General features: G+C 31.4%; 2 protein-coding genes and 1 long non-coding RNA gene across 4 annotated transcripts; 2 read left to right on the top strand and 1 right to left on the bottom strand.

Moving 5' to 3' along the window:
• Positions 1 to 1093: 1093 nt before the first annotated feature.
• Positions 1094 to 5685, top strand: LOC120080806 (triose phosphate/phosphate translocator TPT, chloroplastic-like). The gene is made up of 12 exons (XM_039035450.2): positions 1094 to 1837; positions 2521 to 2592; positions 2843 to 2908; positions 3013 to 3091; positions 3159 to 3279; positions 3631 to 3726; positions 3857 to 3969; positions 4054 to 4131; positions 4403 to 4519; positions 4811 to 4910; positions 5053 to 5153; positions 5344 to 5685. The coding sequence occupies exons 1-12, from the start codon at positions 1533 to 1535 to the stop codon at positions 5368 to 5370; spliced, it is 1275 nt and encodes a 424-aa protein (XP_038891378.1). The 5' UTR covers positions 1094 to 1532; the 3' UTR covers positions 5371 to 5685.
• A 5907-nt stretch (positions 5686 to 11592) lies between these two features.
• LOC120081423 (uncharacterized) lies at positions 11593 to 15058 on the bottom strand. 2 transcript variants are annotated; one of them, XR_016530874.1, is made up of 4 exons: positions 14851 to 15057; positions 14590 to 14635; positions 12995 to 14020; positions 11593 to 12893 (listed from the first exon to the last, which is right to left on the bottom strand). It is a non-coding gene; the product is annotated as an uncharacterized LOC120081423 (long non-coding RNA). The 2 variants fall into 2 exon arrangements; XR_016530875.1 differs by lacking the exon at positions 14590 to 14635 and having other exon boundaries at positions 14851 to 15058.
• LOC120081422 (PLASMODESMATA CALLOSE-BINDING PROTEIN 1-like) lies at positions 12091 to 13863 on the top strand. The gene is made up of 4 exons (XM_039036271.2): positions 12091 to 12232; positions 12327 to 12569; positions 12687 to 12723; positions 13209 to 13863. Exons 1-4 carry the CDS (start codon positions 12181 to 12183, stop codon positions 13444 to 13446), a joined length of 570 nt encoding a protein of 189 aa, XP_038892199.1. The 5' UTR covers positions 12091 to 12180; the 3' UTR covers positions 13447 to 13863.
• Positions 15059 to 15300: the final 242 nt, after the last annotated feature.

Raw genomic sequence — 15300 nt, 5'->3', positions numbered from 1 at the left:
ATCTTATCTCTTCCTCTCTCTCTGTCATATTTGTTTTTTTTCTCTTTTCTATTTCGTTAATAATTTTTTGTTTTCTTGTTGCAGTGTTAGGCCTAGGTCTTAAATCAGACTCTAACTATTTTTCCATAATTGGTAAGACCTTTTTTTCTTCTCAATCTATTTCTTTTTATATGAAACAATTGAGTATTAAATATTCATGAGCTTTGTCGTTAAAAACGAATCTCAATCCTCCACCTTATTTATTACCTTCCTGACATAGTTTTTTTTTTTTTTTTACGAATATTTTTTATAATTGGATACGAAGTTAAATTTCATTAATTGTATACATTGAGTTTTAATTTTAGATTTGGACTAGACTAAATAACAAATGGTAAATATTTTGAACCAAAGTAATTAAGGTGTGAATCAAATAGTCAATAAAAGAAAGTAGTATTTATTTGAAATAAAGTTCAAAATTAAGAAAAGAAATAATATTAAAAATAGAAAAATAATATTTTAATTTAATATAAAGTTTGAAATTAGAAGATAATCATATCATCCAAATCTAAATTAAAAATATCTTTGTAATACAGGAATTATTACGAAATAAAAAAATTAACAAGATTAAAAGAATAATTAAATCATCCAATTTCAAATAAATAAATAAATGAAGATTTTGTTGGTGATTTTTTTTTTCTTAAGTTCAAAGAAGATTACCATGAATAAAAAAAAAGCAATGATGTTTTGGCTAACCAGATTAATAAAGTCATTCAAATCAAAATAAATAATAAAAATATATTTTAAACTAAGAGATGACTATTGCAAATTTAAAAACAATGAAAAAATATTTTCGTTTAAATTAAAATTTAAATTACGAGGATATCTAAATAAAAAAATTTAAAAAAAGGATTATCATGAAAATTTGAAGGAAAAAAAATAGATTTGAGATAATCAAATCATTCAAATAAAAATTAAAAAATTATTTTTAACTAAGAGGCCATTACAAAATTTTAAAAGATTTAATTTCGTGAGAAAGATAAACTAACCAATATATTTTCCTATAAAACATAGCGCAGTTAATATTGGGCTACGCTAGTATCCCTATAAATTTTGGTAAAACTTATAAGCAAATGTTGTATGATCATCTTCTCAGTTTTCAAAGATTCTTCCTTCCACTAACAACCATCGCCCTTTAATGGAAGCAAAAAGTCAAATATTATATTTTAGAGGGAAACGTGAAGCCATTCGTCTCTCTCTGAACTAAGCTCTTCTGAGGCATAAGGAATATAGGATTTCTCTCAATCCGAATTTTTCTCTCTTTGGATTCTACATTTCTTTTTCAGTTCACAGTCAACCAACACAACCCATAGAACACGGTCTCCTCAGTGAATTGCACGTAAATTGTAGTTCCGATTCTTTTGTGTTGAGAAATTGCTACTCGTAGAACTCTGCTGGAATCTGGGTCTTGCCTTTCACCGTTTTTCGTTTCATTCCCCTGTTTTTGGGGGTTTTATTATCGTCTTCTTTGGCTTGATTCTTGTTTGGGTTATGCGATGGCTTCGATCGCAAACGTAATTCAGTCTCCAATTCGTTCACATCGGTTACCTTCCTTTCGATTGTCTCCCAACAGAACAGTTCCCGCCAATTCTTTTGTTCTCAAATGTCGATCACTTGCTTTTAAAGCTTTGAACTCACCGTTTTCACCTTTGACGGAGAATCGAACTGTTCTGCCGCCGGTGGAACTATCTAGCAAGGCTATTGAGCTCTTAAGTTCTAGACAACCGTTAAAGTCTCGAAGTGTGGTTCGTCTGCCGGTGGTGAGGGCAGCTGCAGCTGATGCCGATGGAGCTTCCGACGGGTTCGATTCCGATGTTCTTTAACTTCTTCGTAATATTACTGCTCGTGTGTTTTTTTTTTTTTTTTTTTTTTTAATAATATTATTATTATTATTATTATTATTATTTCATTTTGAGTGGCTGTAGACTTCAATCAATGAACTGATATGTTACTTTTGACCTTAGAATTCTATTTTCATCAAATTAAACTGTACACTCAAATAAGTTGTCTAAAAGTAACTCGATTAGGTGAGTTGTTTCTTTCTGTTTTTGGAGATTTTAGAGATCAGGTGCAGGCACTTTTTTAGTTATATGAATGTTCTTTTTATGGGTAATGATTATTTTCACGGTTTTAAATTGAATTTAGCTGTTTCGATCATGACATTAGAAAAATACTTAATTACATACTGGATCTGCATTCCATTAAATTGTTTAATCATAATTTGATACGTGGAAAATTCTTCTTACTTATTTGTTAAAATATGTTAGTTATTTTTTTATGTATGTGATGAGGGTGTGACCCATAAAGATGGGTGCCTCTCATGAAATTGAATAATTTGCAAGTTGATTGAACATAGAGTGTAAAATGGTATTAATTTCACTATTAATTTAAGCTCAAAGAGCTAGTAACAATGAAAGTGAAAAATGTTTCTCCCTTTTTTTCTTTCTAATTTGATTTTTAATTGATCAATGTCTGCAAAGTCAGGTTGACTAGCCCTTCAAAGAGCTTTGCTGCAAGATTTCCAGCACTCATTACTGGTTTCTACTTCTTTATGTGGTATGCAATTTCTTTGCCCTTCTGCCTCTAAAACCAATTGAATTGTACCATTACATTAGATTTTATATGTAGTAGATATCTACTTAGACAGTTCTTTCTTGGACTTGACCTTATATCTAAGTACAATAAGATGACTAAGTTTGACCATAAGAAGTTTAGAACCTTCTTGCTGTTTTTATCATCAATCTTTTTTTTTAATCAATGAAGTGCATCTAATTTTTATGATGTCAAATCTTGATCTTTCGTGCAGGTACTTTTTAAATGTTATTTTCAACATACTCAACAAAAAAGTTTACAATTATTTTCCATATCCATAGTAAGTTACTTCTATCAATTACTATCAATTGCTGATTGCATTCACTTTTCTTCTTCTCAACCTTTGCATCCGTTTTATTCGTTTTTTGCATCTCTATTCTGCAGCTTTGTCTCTGTCATACACCTTCTTGTTGGAGTTGGATATTGTCTAGTTTCTTGGGCCGTAGGTCTGCCTAAACGTGCCGTAAGTTTCTAAATTCTCTCTTTCTGCACTCTATTATGAGTTCTAATAAAGTTCTCCTTGTTTCTAGCCGATAGATAAGGAGCTCTTGCTATTATTGACTCCAGTTTCGATATGTCATGCACTTGGACATGTGATGTCAAATGTTTCATTTGCAGCTGTTGCTGTGTCCTTCACTCATACCATTAAAGGTACAGAATCCTTCACATCCCATTCACTTTGCAACTGATATCATTCTTCGTCATTCGATGAACATTCATGGTTATTTTGCTTAAGGGAAACAGATGAGATGTGGGAGACAGTATGCTAGATTTCTTTGTCCAATTTTATTGCTGCATATCTATCTCGTAGAAAATGAGAATGTGATGCAAAGCTTTGTGCCTTAATGGTTTCTTGATATGTTTTATGTTGCCCCTTCTGTCTTCCCTCCGGGATATAGATGTAACTGAAGAAAAATTTTTCATGCCTGGATTGGATTTGTTTGCTTAAAGAGGAAGATTTTTACTGGAAATCCTAATTTTCTTTCACACTTCCTTCCACAGCTCTGGAGCCATTCTTTAACGCTGCTGCTTCTCAATTTGTTTTGGGACATCAAATTCCCTTCAGTTTGTGGCTTTCTCTAGCACCTGTTGTTTTAGGTAATTCAGTAACATCTTTCCTCCATCTTCCCTTGATTTGTCTCACAATTTTCCTAATCAACATGCACCTTTATTTTGTTAACTTATCTCAGTATGCCTTTTTCTAAACATGCAAAACTACATGTATTAGGTGTGTCAATGGCATCACTAACGGAACTTTCTTTCAATTGGACTGGCTTTGTTAGTGCAATGATTTCAAACATTGCATTTACCTATAGAAGTATCTATTCAAAGAAAGCGATGGTAAGAAGTAGGAAATGAAACTTTTAGCGCACGGTTTTACCATTTTCTTCTTTTATATGTTGGAGATAACTTTCTTTCTCACAGACAGGAATGGACAGTACAAATGTATACGCATACACCTCAATAATCGCTCTTTTGTTTTGCATTCCTCCTGCTGTAATGGTAAGTGTACTAATTGATAAACCCTTTCTTTTTGTCGGGAGTGTGACTAAAATCTCACATTAACTAGAAAATGAGAACATCATAGATATACAAGTTGGATACAACATCTCCAATAGTATGGGATCTTTTGTGAAATCAAAAGTAAAGTTATGAGGATTTATGCCAAGTAGGCAATATCATATGATTGTGAATATGTGAAGATGTATGTTGTCCCCGACACTTTCATTAGCTGCTTTCATAAGTAACACGGAACCATTGAGTTTGCTTTCAGATTGAGGGACCGCAGTTGCTGCAGCATGGTTTTAAGGATGCCATTGCCAAAGTAGGTCTACAAAAGTTCTTGTCTGATCTTTTCTGGATCGGCATGTTTTATCATCTATACAATCAGGTATCTGTCAACATGATTTCTTTTAATTGTGTCTGGAGTTTGGACAAAGACGACCATTCATTATTTTATTCGGCTTGCAACATCAAGGACCATTCATTATTTGTTTTATGCTTTTTAGAAGGTCCTCCTATACTGAATGCCGTCATAAGAAAAGCATTTGATTTTATTGTAAGCTTGGATGAGCACATAACATTTGTTACCTTATTTTACCTAATCATACTTTCTTCCCCAAACCATTTCCCGCTATTTCTGCAATCTATTCGATTACATCTGAGCTTACTTTGTTTGCAGCTTGCCGCTAATACCCTTGAACGTGTTGCACCATTAACACATGCTGTAGGAAACGTATTGAAGCGGGTTTTTGTGATTGGTTTCTCCATTGTTTTTTTTGGTATGTTTTCTATTAACATTTTACATAAATAATTGTGCCTAGATTGCAGTAGTTGCACTTAAGGCCACGTTTACTCTCCACTAACAACTACCTTACTTAGAAAGACTTTCTAACCACAGATGGATGTTTCATACATTTGCAGGCAATAAGATTTCAACTCAAACTGGAATTAGTACTGCTATAGCAATTGCCGGTGTCGCCATGTACTCCTTGATTAAAGCAAACTTAGAGGAGCAAAAAGGGGTTAGCTTTGATGCTCTTTCTAATAACATCCAACTACTTCAAACTCACATTTTTTGGCTAATCTGTTTAATTCATAGACATCACATATGAAATGAGGGGGAAAAAATGATCATCTAAACTCTTAGAGCATTCATTCTCCATTTTCTAGTACTATATATGCCTCAACCTTATAATTTTCCCATGATTTTAGAGGGCTGCTAAAATTCCATCATCATAAAAGTTCAGCACAATCCACTGTAGATAGACCCTATTTATAAACGAGGCTGGAGAATTCACCCGAGTTTCGGAATTCAACGCAGTTGCTTGATCAGTCACCGGAGGAGTCTTCTGTACCCACCAGAGGATGGAAACAGAGATGGTAACTATGAATTTAGTTTTTCCTTGAATGTTTATCCAGGCTTTATTGAAGTTATTGAACATGTTTTTAAGGGCATCTCCAATTGGAATTTGCTGGATGATACCCATACAGCTTAACATATGAGTTTAGAATAATCTATCATGCAATGTTAATTAGGTCCTGATTCACTCAAAATCTCAGCACATGCTTGAATTCCCAAACAACAAATCCTGTCTGTCTTATTAACTTCATTTTGAATCATTAATGATCTTTAAATAGATCAAAATATCTATTCAATCTACAAGAATCTATTGTTTAGACAACTAGATCACGTAGAACCACATTGAATACTCGATGATACATTTTGTGTCGAAAAAGTCACCGTCTACCGACGACACATTGTCGAATCGAACCCGATGTGTCAGGGAAATACCATCTTGTGTTGCTCTTGTACTAGATCAAAATTTCAGAATTCAAACCGACAAATACATAAATGTGTGAGATTGAAGTTCAACTTGGGATGCGCAGTAATGGAAAAGTTTATGCTATGAAGTTGTAGGCTTGGGACAACTGTTATTTCACCAATCACTCACGTAATATTAAATTTTCATTGAAACGTGGATATTTCCATTGATAATTCTATGTTTCCATAGGTTGGATATCAACATTTGGGTGAATTGATATTTCTATTTTATCGTAGAATAACTCACGAAACACAAAAGATAATCATCAAAATGTCATTAATATAAATAATATATAAATGCTAAACATATTAATTTATTTGAAAATCATATTTAGTTATTAATTTAAATTTAATTTTTGAATTTTTTATTTTTATAATTTTCAAGAAATATTCATCGAAATCGAATATTTTATCAATATTTTTATTGAAAATTCTGATAAATTAAGACATCGATATTTTCAACTTTGATCGTTTTATGTTTTGCAATTGTGGGGGCATTGATATGGAATCTAATAATTGAGTGGAGCCCAATTCATAAGGCATATATGGAAACTCTCTTGGGATTTAAAAAAATACAATTTGTTTGAGACATTTTTTATGTCAGTAACAAAATTGTATTTTATACTCTAGACGGTAGTTTTTTACTATATCTGGCGCTTTGGCTTATATATTTTAAAACAGATTAAACTGATTTAGTTAACGTATTTTCAATTTTTCTAATAATTTAGTCAAATTAATCTCTTTCTGTATATTTTAAATTTTACTAAATGTGTTTATGGTTTTTACATATTGACCCTTAATTTTTATGAAAATTTTCATGGTAATGACTAAATTAAATGTTACACACTGATGTAAGAAGACTAACATTAACCAAACATTTATGAACACACAGTAGTTACAAATTATAGGTTAGAGACTAACTAATTACTTTCATAATAAATTTTGTGATGAAACTTTTTGTTTAACCTTTAAAATATAAAGATCAAAATAATTTGTTTTGGAACCTAATCTTTAACCTACCACCTGATGCGGTTTTATTTATATGTACATGTCTCAATTAAAATGGAGACCACAATTGGACATTTAAAAGTAGAGTAACTAAAATTTATTAAATTTAAAAAAAGAGATTGAAATGATATTTTAATCTGAATAGTTTATTAGTTTAATATTTTTATCATATTATGATGTTGGAAGCTATTTCTATAAAGTGCTTTTACTTTTATTTTTTCACATACTCCAATGCTAAACACACACATATATATGATTTAAATTATAAAAATATGTAAATTTGAGGTTTGTCGGATGGATGACCAAAAAATTAGGTAAAAATATGAAATGACTTGATTTGTTTTTAAAAAAAACCGAATGATGCTTTGCTGACGTTAAATTTGGGTCAAATTACCAAAATATATTCGCACGCATGCGAAAAAGTAGTCTCACTCTCGCTCATCTCGCTCTCTCTTCTTTTTTTCACTTACAAATTACTATGTCTCTCGCTCTAGCTCGTCTTGTTCTTTCTTATTTTTTCACTCACAAATCATTATGTCTCTCGCTCTAGCTTGTCTCGTTCTAGCTCGTCTCGCTCTCTCTTTGTTTTCTCACTCACAAAATCAATCCTCTCTTTCGTCTCTTGCTCATCGAAGTTGGTCGCATCGGAGTTGCTTGCGTGGACTCGTCGTGCCAGAGAAGAAGTTGGAGAAGAAGAAGACAACGTGCAGAGGAAGATTTCTCGAACCGAAGAAGAAGAAAAAGAAAAAAAAATAATAATAACGTAACTTCACGTGGTCATGATATCAGAAAAGGGACATTTAACATTTTTTCCAAAAACTGGATCATCTACCATTTTAAACTTTTAAAATCGATCTTTTGAGCCATTAATCCTTACATCGAAGTATAATATAGCTAAATGATGGTGGAATCTTTTACTATTGTCCCTTTTTTTATATTCAGGGGGCCCAAAAGGCATCCCCCAAAGGCCATAGGATGGGACCATAGAAATCAGTAAATCACTTTAAAGCCGAGCTGATGGCTTTTGTTTCTATCACAAAACAAGGGTTAAATGGAGACTATAAAAATAATAGGGAAGGGAAACTTTCTGAACTTTTTGTTTAATTTAGTTTCTAGGTTTCGAAGTTTATTTTTTCAATCTCGATTTTTTATTAAATATTCGTTTTACTTGTGTGTTAATATCTATTAACTAATTAAAAATAAATATTAAATAAAATTTTTAAATAATTTTCAACCATTATAAAAAATAACGAAACTTAATTAATTATACTTGTTTTAATTATTTTAAATTAATTAATGGACATTAATATTATAAACCATAAGTGAATTTGTAATAAAAATTCGAGTTTAAAAGTATGAATCATAAAATTCAATGACCAAATTGAAACATAACTCAAACATGATGACTAAATTGAAATCAATCCCAAAATTTGACAAAAAGTGTAAAATTTTGAAACCTGAGTCTATAGGTTAAAAAAACATTTACTTTTTTCAAAAAAACATTTTTGCATTAGGGTTTTTTTGGGTGGTCCAATGTTGAAACTTTTCAACGCATTAAAGTGGCCAAACATAATTCAAACGCTTTAAACTTTGATCAAACAAAGTGACCTAAAAAGCATCCATGCGAATTCAAAGAATGTTTCCCCTTTGCCTCTCCACACTTTTATTAATCTTCAAAACAAAAAAAGAGGGGGGGAAGATTAATTAAGATGAAATTCTGAGCTCTTTAGGTATGAATCTATTCTCTCATACTTATTAATAATGTTAGGTGGAAATGAAAGCTAATCCTTAATATGAATACGACTTGTTTTAGAATTTAAAAGTTGGCCTTTTGTTACTTTTTAGAAAGATCCAAATCATAAATTGATAGTCAACTTTAAAAGTTTTAGATCGTAACATAATCTTATTTTTTTTACGTCGATTTATAAACAATGTCACATCTATTATGATAGCTTTTTTTAGTTCAATAATTATACAGTTCTAATTTGTATCTTATCCATCCAAATATGTTTGGATTGACTCATTTTTTTTTTTTAACTTCAAGAAATGCAAAGGTGATTAGTCTTGTCAATATTATTGAAGATATTGTGTATCTTACATATCGAGCTACATTTTGAATTGACTTTATTTGCAACATTTGGTTGTTATTTAAGTCGTAATATTCTAAGTAGATTGTCATCATTATATTTGTACTCATTCTTTAACATCCTTTTACATTTTCACTTGTTCTTCTAAGTTATAAACCTATAAAGTGATCGTGGTCCCATTACTATCTTTAAATTTGAAATGTAAATGACTATATTTTCGATTCTATAGACTTTAAATAAGTTGACAACATGAATATAGATCAACTACTATAAAACATGTATTCATAAGAGGTCGGAGATTTGAATTCTCAATTCACAAAAAAATCAAAAGAAACGATAAGAAATTTGTGAGAAAAAAAAAAGTAGAAAAAATAGAAATCTTATGTTGATGTTTTTAAGTGTTATTAGTTATTTTATGGCATGGGTGTTTTTATGAACACTATGATAAACACACACTGTTATTTTTCTTTGAAAAAATGGATGACTGATTTTTAGGATATGTATAGAAATTGGAAAAATAAAAAAATTATTTCTAAAAATTGTTTGATATCAGAATAAACAAGATATGGTTTTAAAAACTAGACTAAAATATCATTTTGATCCATAATCTTTAAAAGGAGTCTAATTTTTGTTCATGCATTTTTAATAAATTTTAAATTTAGTCTCTATTACTAGTTTATTGTTTGTTTTTCAAAAAATCTTTTTATTATCTATAAACATTTTCACTATAATAATTTGAAAACATATTCCTATATTATATTTTCTTCTCATAATTTAAATAATTTAGATAAAAATGAATTTTGACAAACAAATTTTAGAATTTACATCTAAAAATACAAAGACAAAAATGGAACAAAATTTCTAAGAATAGATTGGTATTTTAATATAAAAAATAATATTTTGAATTTTTCCTGTTGGTATACCAAATTTATTTTATTTTATCAAGTACCTACCTGCTGTTGCACTGCCCAATATTGTAATATGCTTGCCGAGTAACCTGAATGACTCAGATATTTTTCATCATTTCCCGTCAAAATGATTAATTATATAATTGGGTAGAGATTTGATTGAAATTAAGTTAATAATGTTTAACTAAATAACAATCTGATTATTAAAAACTTTTATGAAATTATATTTTCAAAATGTAATAATTAATTCAAAGTTTTCCAATACTCTCTTGGTATCCTATTCTTTTTTTCATATTATAAATTTATCTGAATAGCCCCATATCAATGTCCGTAGACTTATTCAATTTTTAAAAGTATGCTGACATAATACACGATAAATGAAACTCCTATAATATAGACAAAAGAGGAAAAAGTTAGGAAAAAATCTCCGTAAGGAAGTATTTATTTCAAGGGTTTGGATTAGATGGGTTAGATACATCCCTCCCCTCGTTTGGAACAAGAATTTAGGAAGTCTTGGCTTACTTCGCCCTTTTCTCATGACTTTTTTTTTCCATTATTTAATTTAGGAAGTTCGATGGCCAACTTCCGGACACTACCTTTGGTGATTATTGCTAGTCAACTTTGACTGCCACCTCCGACAACCGCCGCCAGCCACCAACTCTGACAACAGGAGTTATATTATTTAGGCTATATGTTTAGAAAGTCATAGTTTAATTTAATATTTTCATTTTTTTTGTTAGTTAATTTAACTAGCTCGAAAATGTAAGATTATTTTTAAAACAAAAAGGATTAAAATGTTGGTAACAACTCAGCGCCAAATAAAACTCAAACTTTATGATTTGTTGGTTTCCTCAGATGTAATTTGATAAAAAAAAAAATCAATAATTGAATTAAGACTAAAATATTAGTTATTTCAATTTGAAGTTAGCATGTTAAAATAAAAACCTGATCATTTTCAAATTAGTTAAAGTGACACAATTTTTATATCAAAACCTAATAAAATTAAAATACCAAATTAATAAAACAATAAATTAAATCAAATTATAAATTCAGTCGCATCTCTATTTCATTTTTTTAAATGCTCCCCCAAATTTTTTATTTTATTTTAAACAAGTATATTAAAATAACTAGGATGACAAATTTGAACTAATCTAAAATATAACCATAGATTAAATATAAGAAAATATTTTTCAAACTCAAGATTTTATAAATTTGCACTTTATTCTTATGCTTCCTTCCTAAGTATGCACTCTAAATAAAAACTTTCGAAACTTGTATTCCAAACACAGTTTTGTTAAACCTAGACTACTTAAACTAATTTAGGCTTAAGAATAGATTCACCTCTAGAAATAAACATATTTTCCATTCTCTTCCCGTGCCCATTTGCCATTTTTTTTTTTTGTTGGTGTGAATTTCAAATTGTATTATTCAATTAAAAATTAAAAAAGGTTATTTAATTCAATTATTTAAAAAATCTAAACATGAAATTTTCGATAGAGAATCCCATCTCTATTCTTTTATATTTTTAAAAATGGCATAAGTCTAAAAAAATGTGATTAAAAACTTAAAAGAGTTTGAGTTTTTAAAAAATAATTGGATCAAAAGAAGTTACACAAAACATAGCTACATTTTTCAATTAAATAAAACAATAAAACTGGAGTTGGCATATAAAATAAAAAAGTACGTTACATAGAAATGTGAATGAAGAAAGAGGGAGGTGGTGACACACCCGCCAGTGAGCGTAGGACCAAAGGCAGCACCAAACCAACCCATCTTTAACCATCTGGTCGGGTTAACTGAACGTGGGGTTAGGTTATGATAACCCACGTGGGTTTAAGACCGTTTGAGTGAATTTTTACACAAACGGTCAAATACATGACATAAAGCTTTCTCCTCTGCTCATTTTCCCACACCACATACGCTTTATATATCTCTCATATTTAATTCACTTCAAATATAAATTGTAAAATTTAAATAAAATAAAAAAATAAATAAATAAATAAATAAAAAATAAATAAAAAAGCCTAAAACTTTGCCTACTCGTGCTCGTATATAATAATGTCCCTTCTCTTCTAATGCTCTTTAATTTCTGCCAACAAAAAATTCAAGAAACCCTTTCTTCGTCACTCTCCTCTCCCGTAGCTCACTTTCTTGCCCTCCATTGAAATCTGAGCTATCTGTTCAGGGTTCTTTGAGTTTTTGAGCTTGAATATTGCTTTCAGTTATGGCTGTTCTCGTATTCCTAGTGTTCTTTCTTGCCCTGACTGGTCGATCTTGTAAGTTTCAACTTGGGTTTCACTTCAGGGTTTTTTTCTTGAGATTTTCCCTTGTGGGTTTTCATTAATTTTGGTTTTTTTTCCCCATTTTCAGATGCCAACTATTGTTTGTGTAAAGATGGGGTTGGCCAACAAGCTCTTCAAAAGGCTCTGGATTATGCTTGTGGAGCTGGAGCTGATTGTTCTCCAATCCTCTCCAGTGGCGCTTGTTTCCAGCCCAACACTGTTAAAGATCACTGCAATTATGCCGTTAACAGTTATTTCCAGCGAAAGGGTCAAGTCCAAGGAAGCTGTGACTTTAACGGCGCCGCCACGCCCAGCGTTACACTCACTGCCTGTAAGCCGGATCCTCGAAATTACCTATTTCCCCTGCTTACCCTGCTTACCCTGTTTTTTATTTCTTATCCTCTGTTTCACTGATTTCATCTTCTTCTTTGTGGGTTTCCTTTTGCAGCTGTGACCTCTGGTTGTGTCTATCCTTCTAGTCCCAGGTACTTTTTCTAAGTTTGATATCCCTGCTTCTTTCAGATTGAATTAGATTTGGCTCATTTTTTCCTCTAGCTGTTAATTGTACCCATCAATTTCTTTGAACTTCAATGTCGCCATTTTTGACTAATATCAGAGATTTGTCGGTGATGGGTTTGCGTTTCAATGCCGCCGTCTGGTTTTGGGGAAATAATTTTTTTTTTTAAAAAAAATGAAACAATAAAATTGGGTAATGTTGTAATTATTAGATCTAGTGAATATCTCATATGAACTGACCTGAACCACTCCCTTCTGGTGCCGTCGTGAGCTGTCCATGATGATGATATTTCTCGTCAACTCTGCTTGTCGTCTTGTTTTCCAGATCTCCCGATTCCCTTTCCATCGGTTGTCGGCATGTCGTTTGTTGTTGAATTAAAGCTTGAATCGTGCCTGTATAATTATTAATTTTCTTTTTTGTCTTACTGGTTTTTGTTTTTGTTTTATTTAAAAGCAATGCGGGAACATCGCCGACAAACTCCGGCGGAACCACACCGACGATGACACCAGGGACGCCGTCAACGACGAACCCAGGAATGACACCGACGGTGTTCGGTAACGGAATCAGCCCGAGTGGGAGCGGCTCCGGTTTCAACGACGGTAGCGGCGGCGTGGGTTTCAATGAAAATAGGAACTTGCTTTTGGCAGTGGGGCTAACTCTGTGGCTTTCCGTATTGTTTCTCTGGGGATGATGAAAATGGCGGATCGGATGGTGGATCTCGATGAATGGTTGAGATTTTGCCACGTACGTAGGGGTGAAGGGGGGTTACTTTTGACAATTGGCTTTGGAAGGAAGAATCTAGAGGCAAACCCCACTAGGGTTTTTTCTTTCTCTTTTTTTTTTTTTTTTTGGTTATTTTTTTGTTATTTCTAATGTTATTCCATTAAGAAAAAAGGGGGAAAAAAAAAGGAGGAAAATGGGGGAGGATGTTTGATTCCTTTTTTTTGAATGGGGAGGAGGATGGACTGGAATCTCTCATGAACGATTTTTGGGGGGTTGTGTTGTTGTATATGTGCTAGAGTTATTTATTTTCTAATTCATGTTGGTGTAATGTAACATTCTCCATTCACTTTGATGAATCTTCACTTCCATCCTTACTCCTTGATAATTAGTTGGAATGATGCATTTAATAATAAAAATTCTTAGGTGCGGCTGTATTTAGAGTTGAGGTTTCCTTTTCTTTTATACTCGTGACCGATTCCGGAGCTGCTTTATGATTGATCTGTTTCTCATAAATCTTTGCATTGGCCATGGCCATCTCGAAACTATGAAAAATGAGGAAAAAAAATCACCACAAAGATGACCATCTTTAATGTAGACATTATTACGTTTGTTGTGTGTGTGTGTGTGTTTTAAAAAAATTCTCATAGTTTATTGGGATTTTTTTGAAAAAAATGAAGATATCATCGCATAACGGCCAGGATAACCATCTCATCCATACAATTTCTTTTTATACCTATGTATAATAAGAAATTGTTAAAAATAACACGTTCAAGTTTTTTTTTTATCTTATAAAATTAGATTTTTTTTGAAAATTTGTAGAAATAGTTTTTTCGGTTTGATCACGAGATTTTAGTTTAAAAATCAACATTTTTCAACCTATGGATTGTTTGAGGCTTTCTTAGTACATCTCGTCAGATATACACTGAGATTTTGTGCATTCTGGTGCTAATCCTAGGCAAAATAATATCAAAATTCTATATATTTGAGTTTTCTCAATGAAATTTTGAGCATAATTAATACCAAAATTTATATATTTGAGCTTTTTTGGTGGAATCTTGGACAAGATTAATATCGAGATTCTATATTGAAAAGAAAATGAGTTAAAAATTACCTCATTCAGATCATGCATACAACAAAACTTCCTTATTTGAGCTCACCTCCGACAGAAAAGTAATGGAAATAATATGTTAGAAAACAGTTGTAACTAAGAAAATATTTTTTGTTTTTAGTTCTAAGAAAATATCAAATCAGAAACTGTTTTCTATAAATACTGAGAGAAGAAAATCAGGGAGAATGAATTCATTTTTCTATTTATAAAGAAAACCTGTAGATCTATAAAAGAAAAAACTCAAAGTAAAAGAAAGAATAACACCTTATTGAAGTGGATGTAGGTCACAATGATTGAACCACTATAATTCTAGTGTTCTTCTTCCTCTTCTCTACTTTCTTATTGATTTGCATGCTAGAAATCAACCTTCTTCTTCGTCGAATCACTCAAAAACATGAAGAACATCAAGAGAGAAGCTAGAAAGAAAACTGAGTTTTAGAGAGAGAAGTTAAAATCTGAAATGACCAACAAATTCGTATGAGAAAAGAGTTTTTTCTTGTGATTTTTCCTTCTTAGCTACGTGGCATTTCTAGCATCACAAATGGCTTTTTCACCGACTGTACTTGGGCCAAACTTTTAACATGACATTCTTTTTTTGGGCTTTTATTAAACTTCAGTTTTAGTCTTAACGTGCTTGCTTTGAGTAACAACTGGTATAAGAGCTGTTGATCAACAAGAAACTCCAAGAAAGCTTCAAGATTCTCCAAGAAACCT

This window comes from Benincasa hispida, chromosome 7 (genome assembly GCF_027475165.1).
Source record: "Benincasa hispida cultivar pf3 chromosome 7, pf3_genome.v1.1, whole genome shotgun sequence".
NCBI lineage: Eukaryota > Viridiplantae > Streptophyta > Magnoliopsida > Cucurbitales > Cucurbitaceae > Benincasa > Benincasa hispida.
The sequence above is the reverse complement of the archived record's forward strand: the minus strand, read 5'-3'. Positions and strand labels throughout refer to the sequence as shown.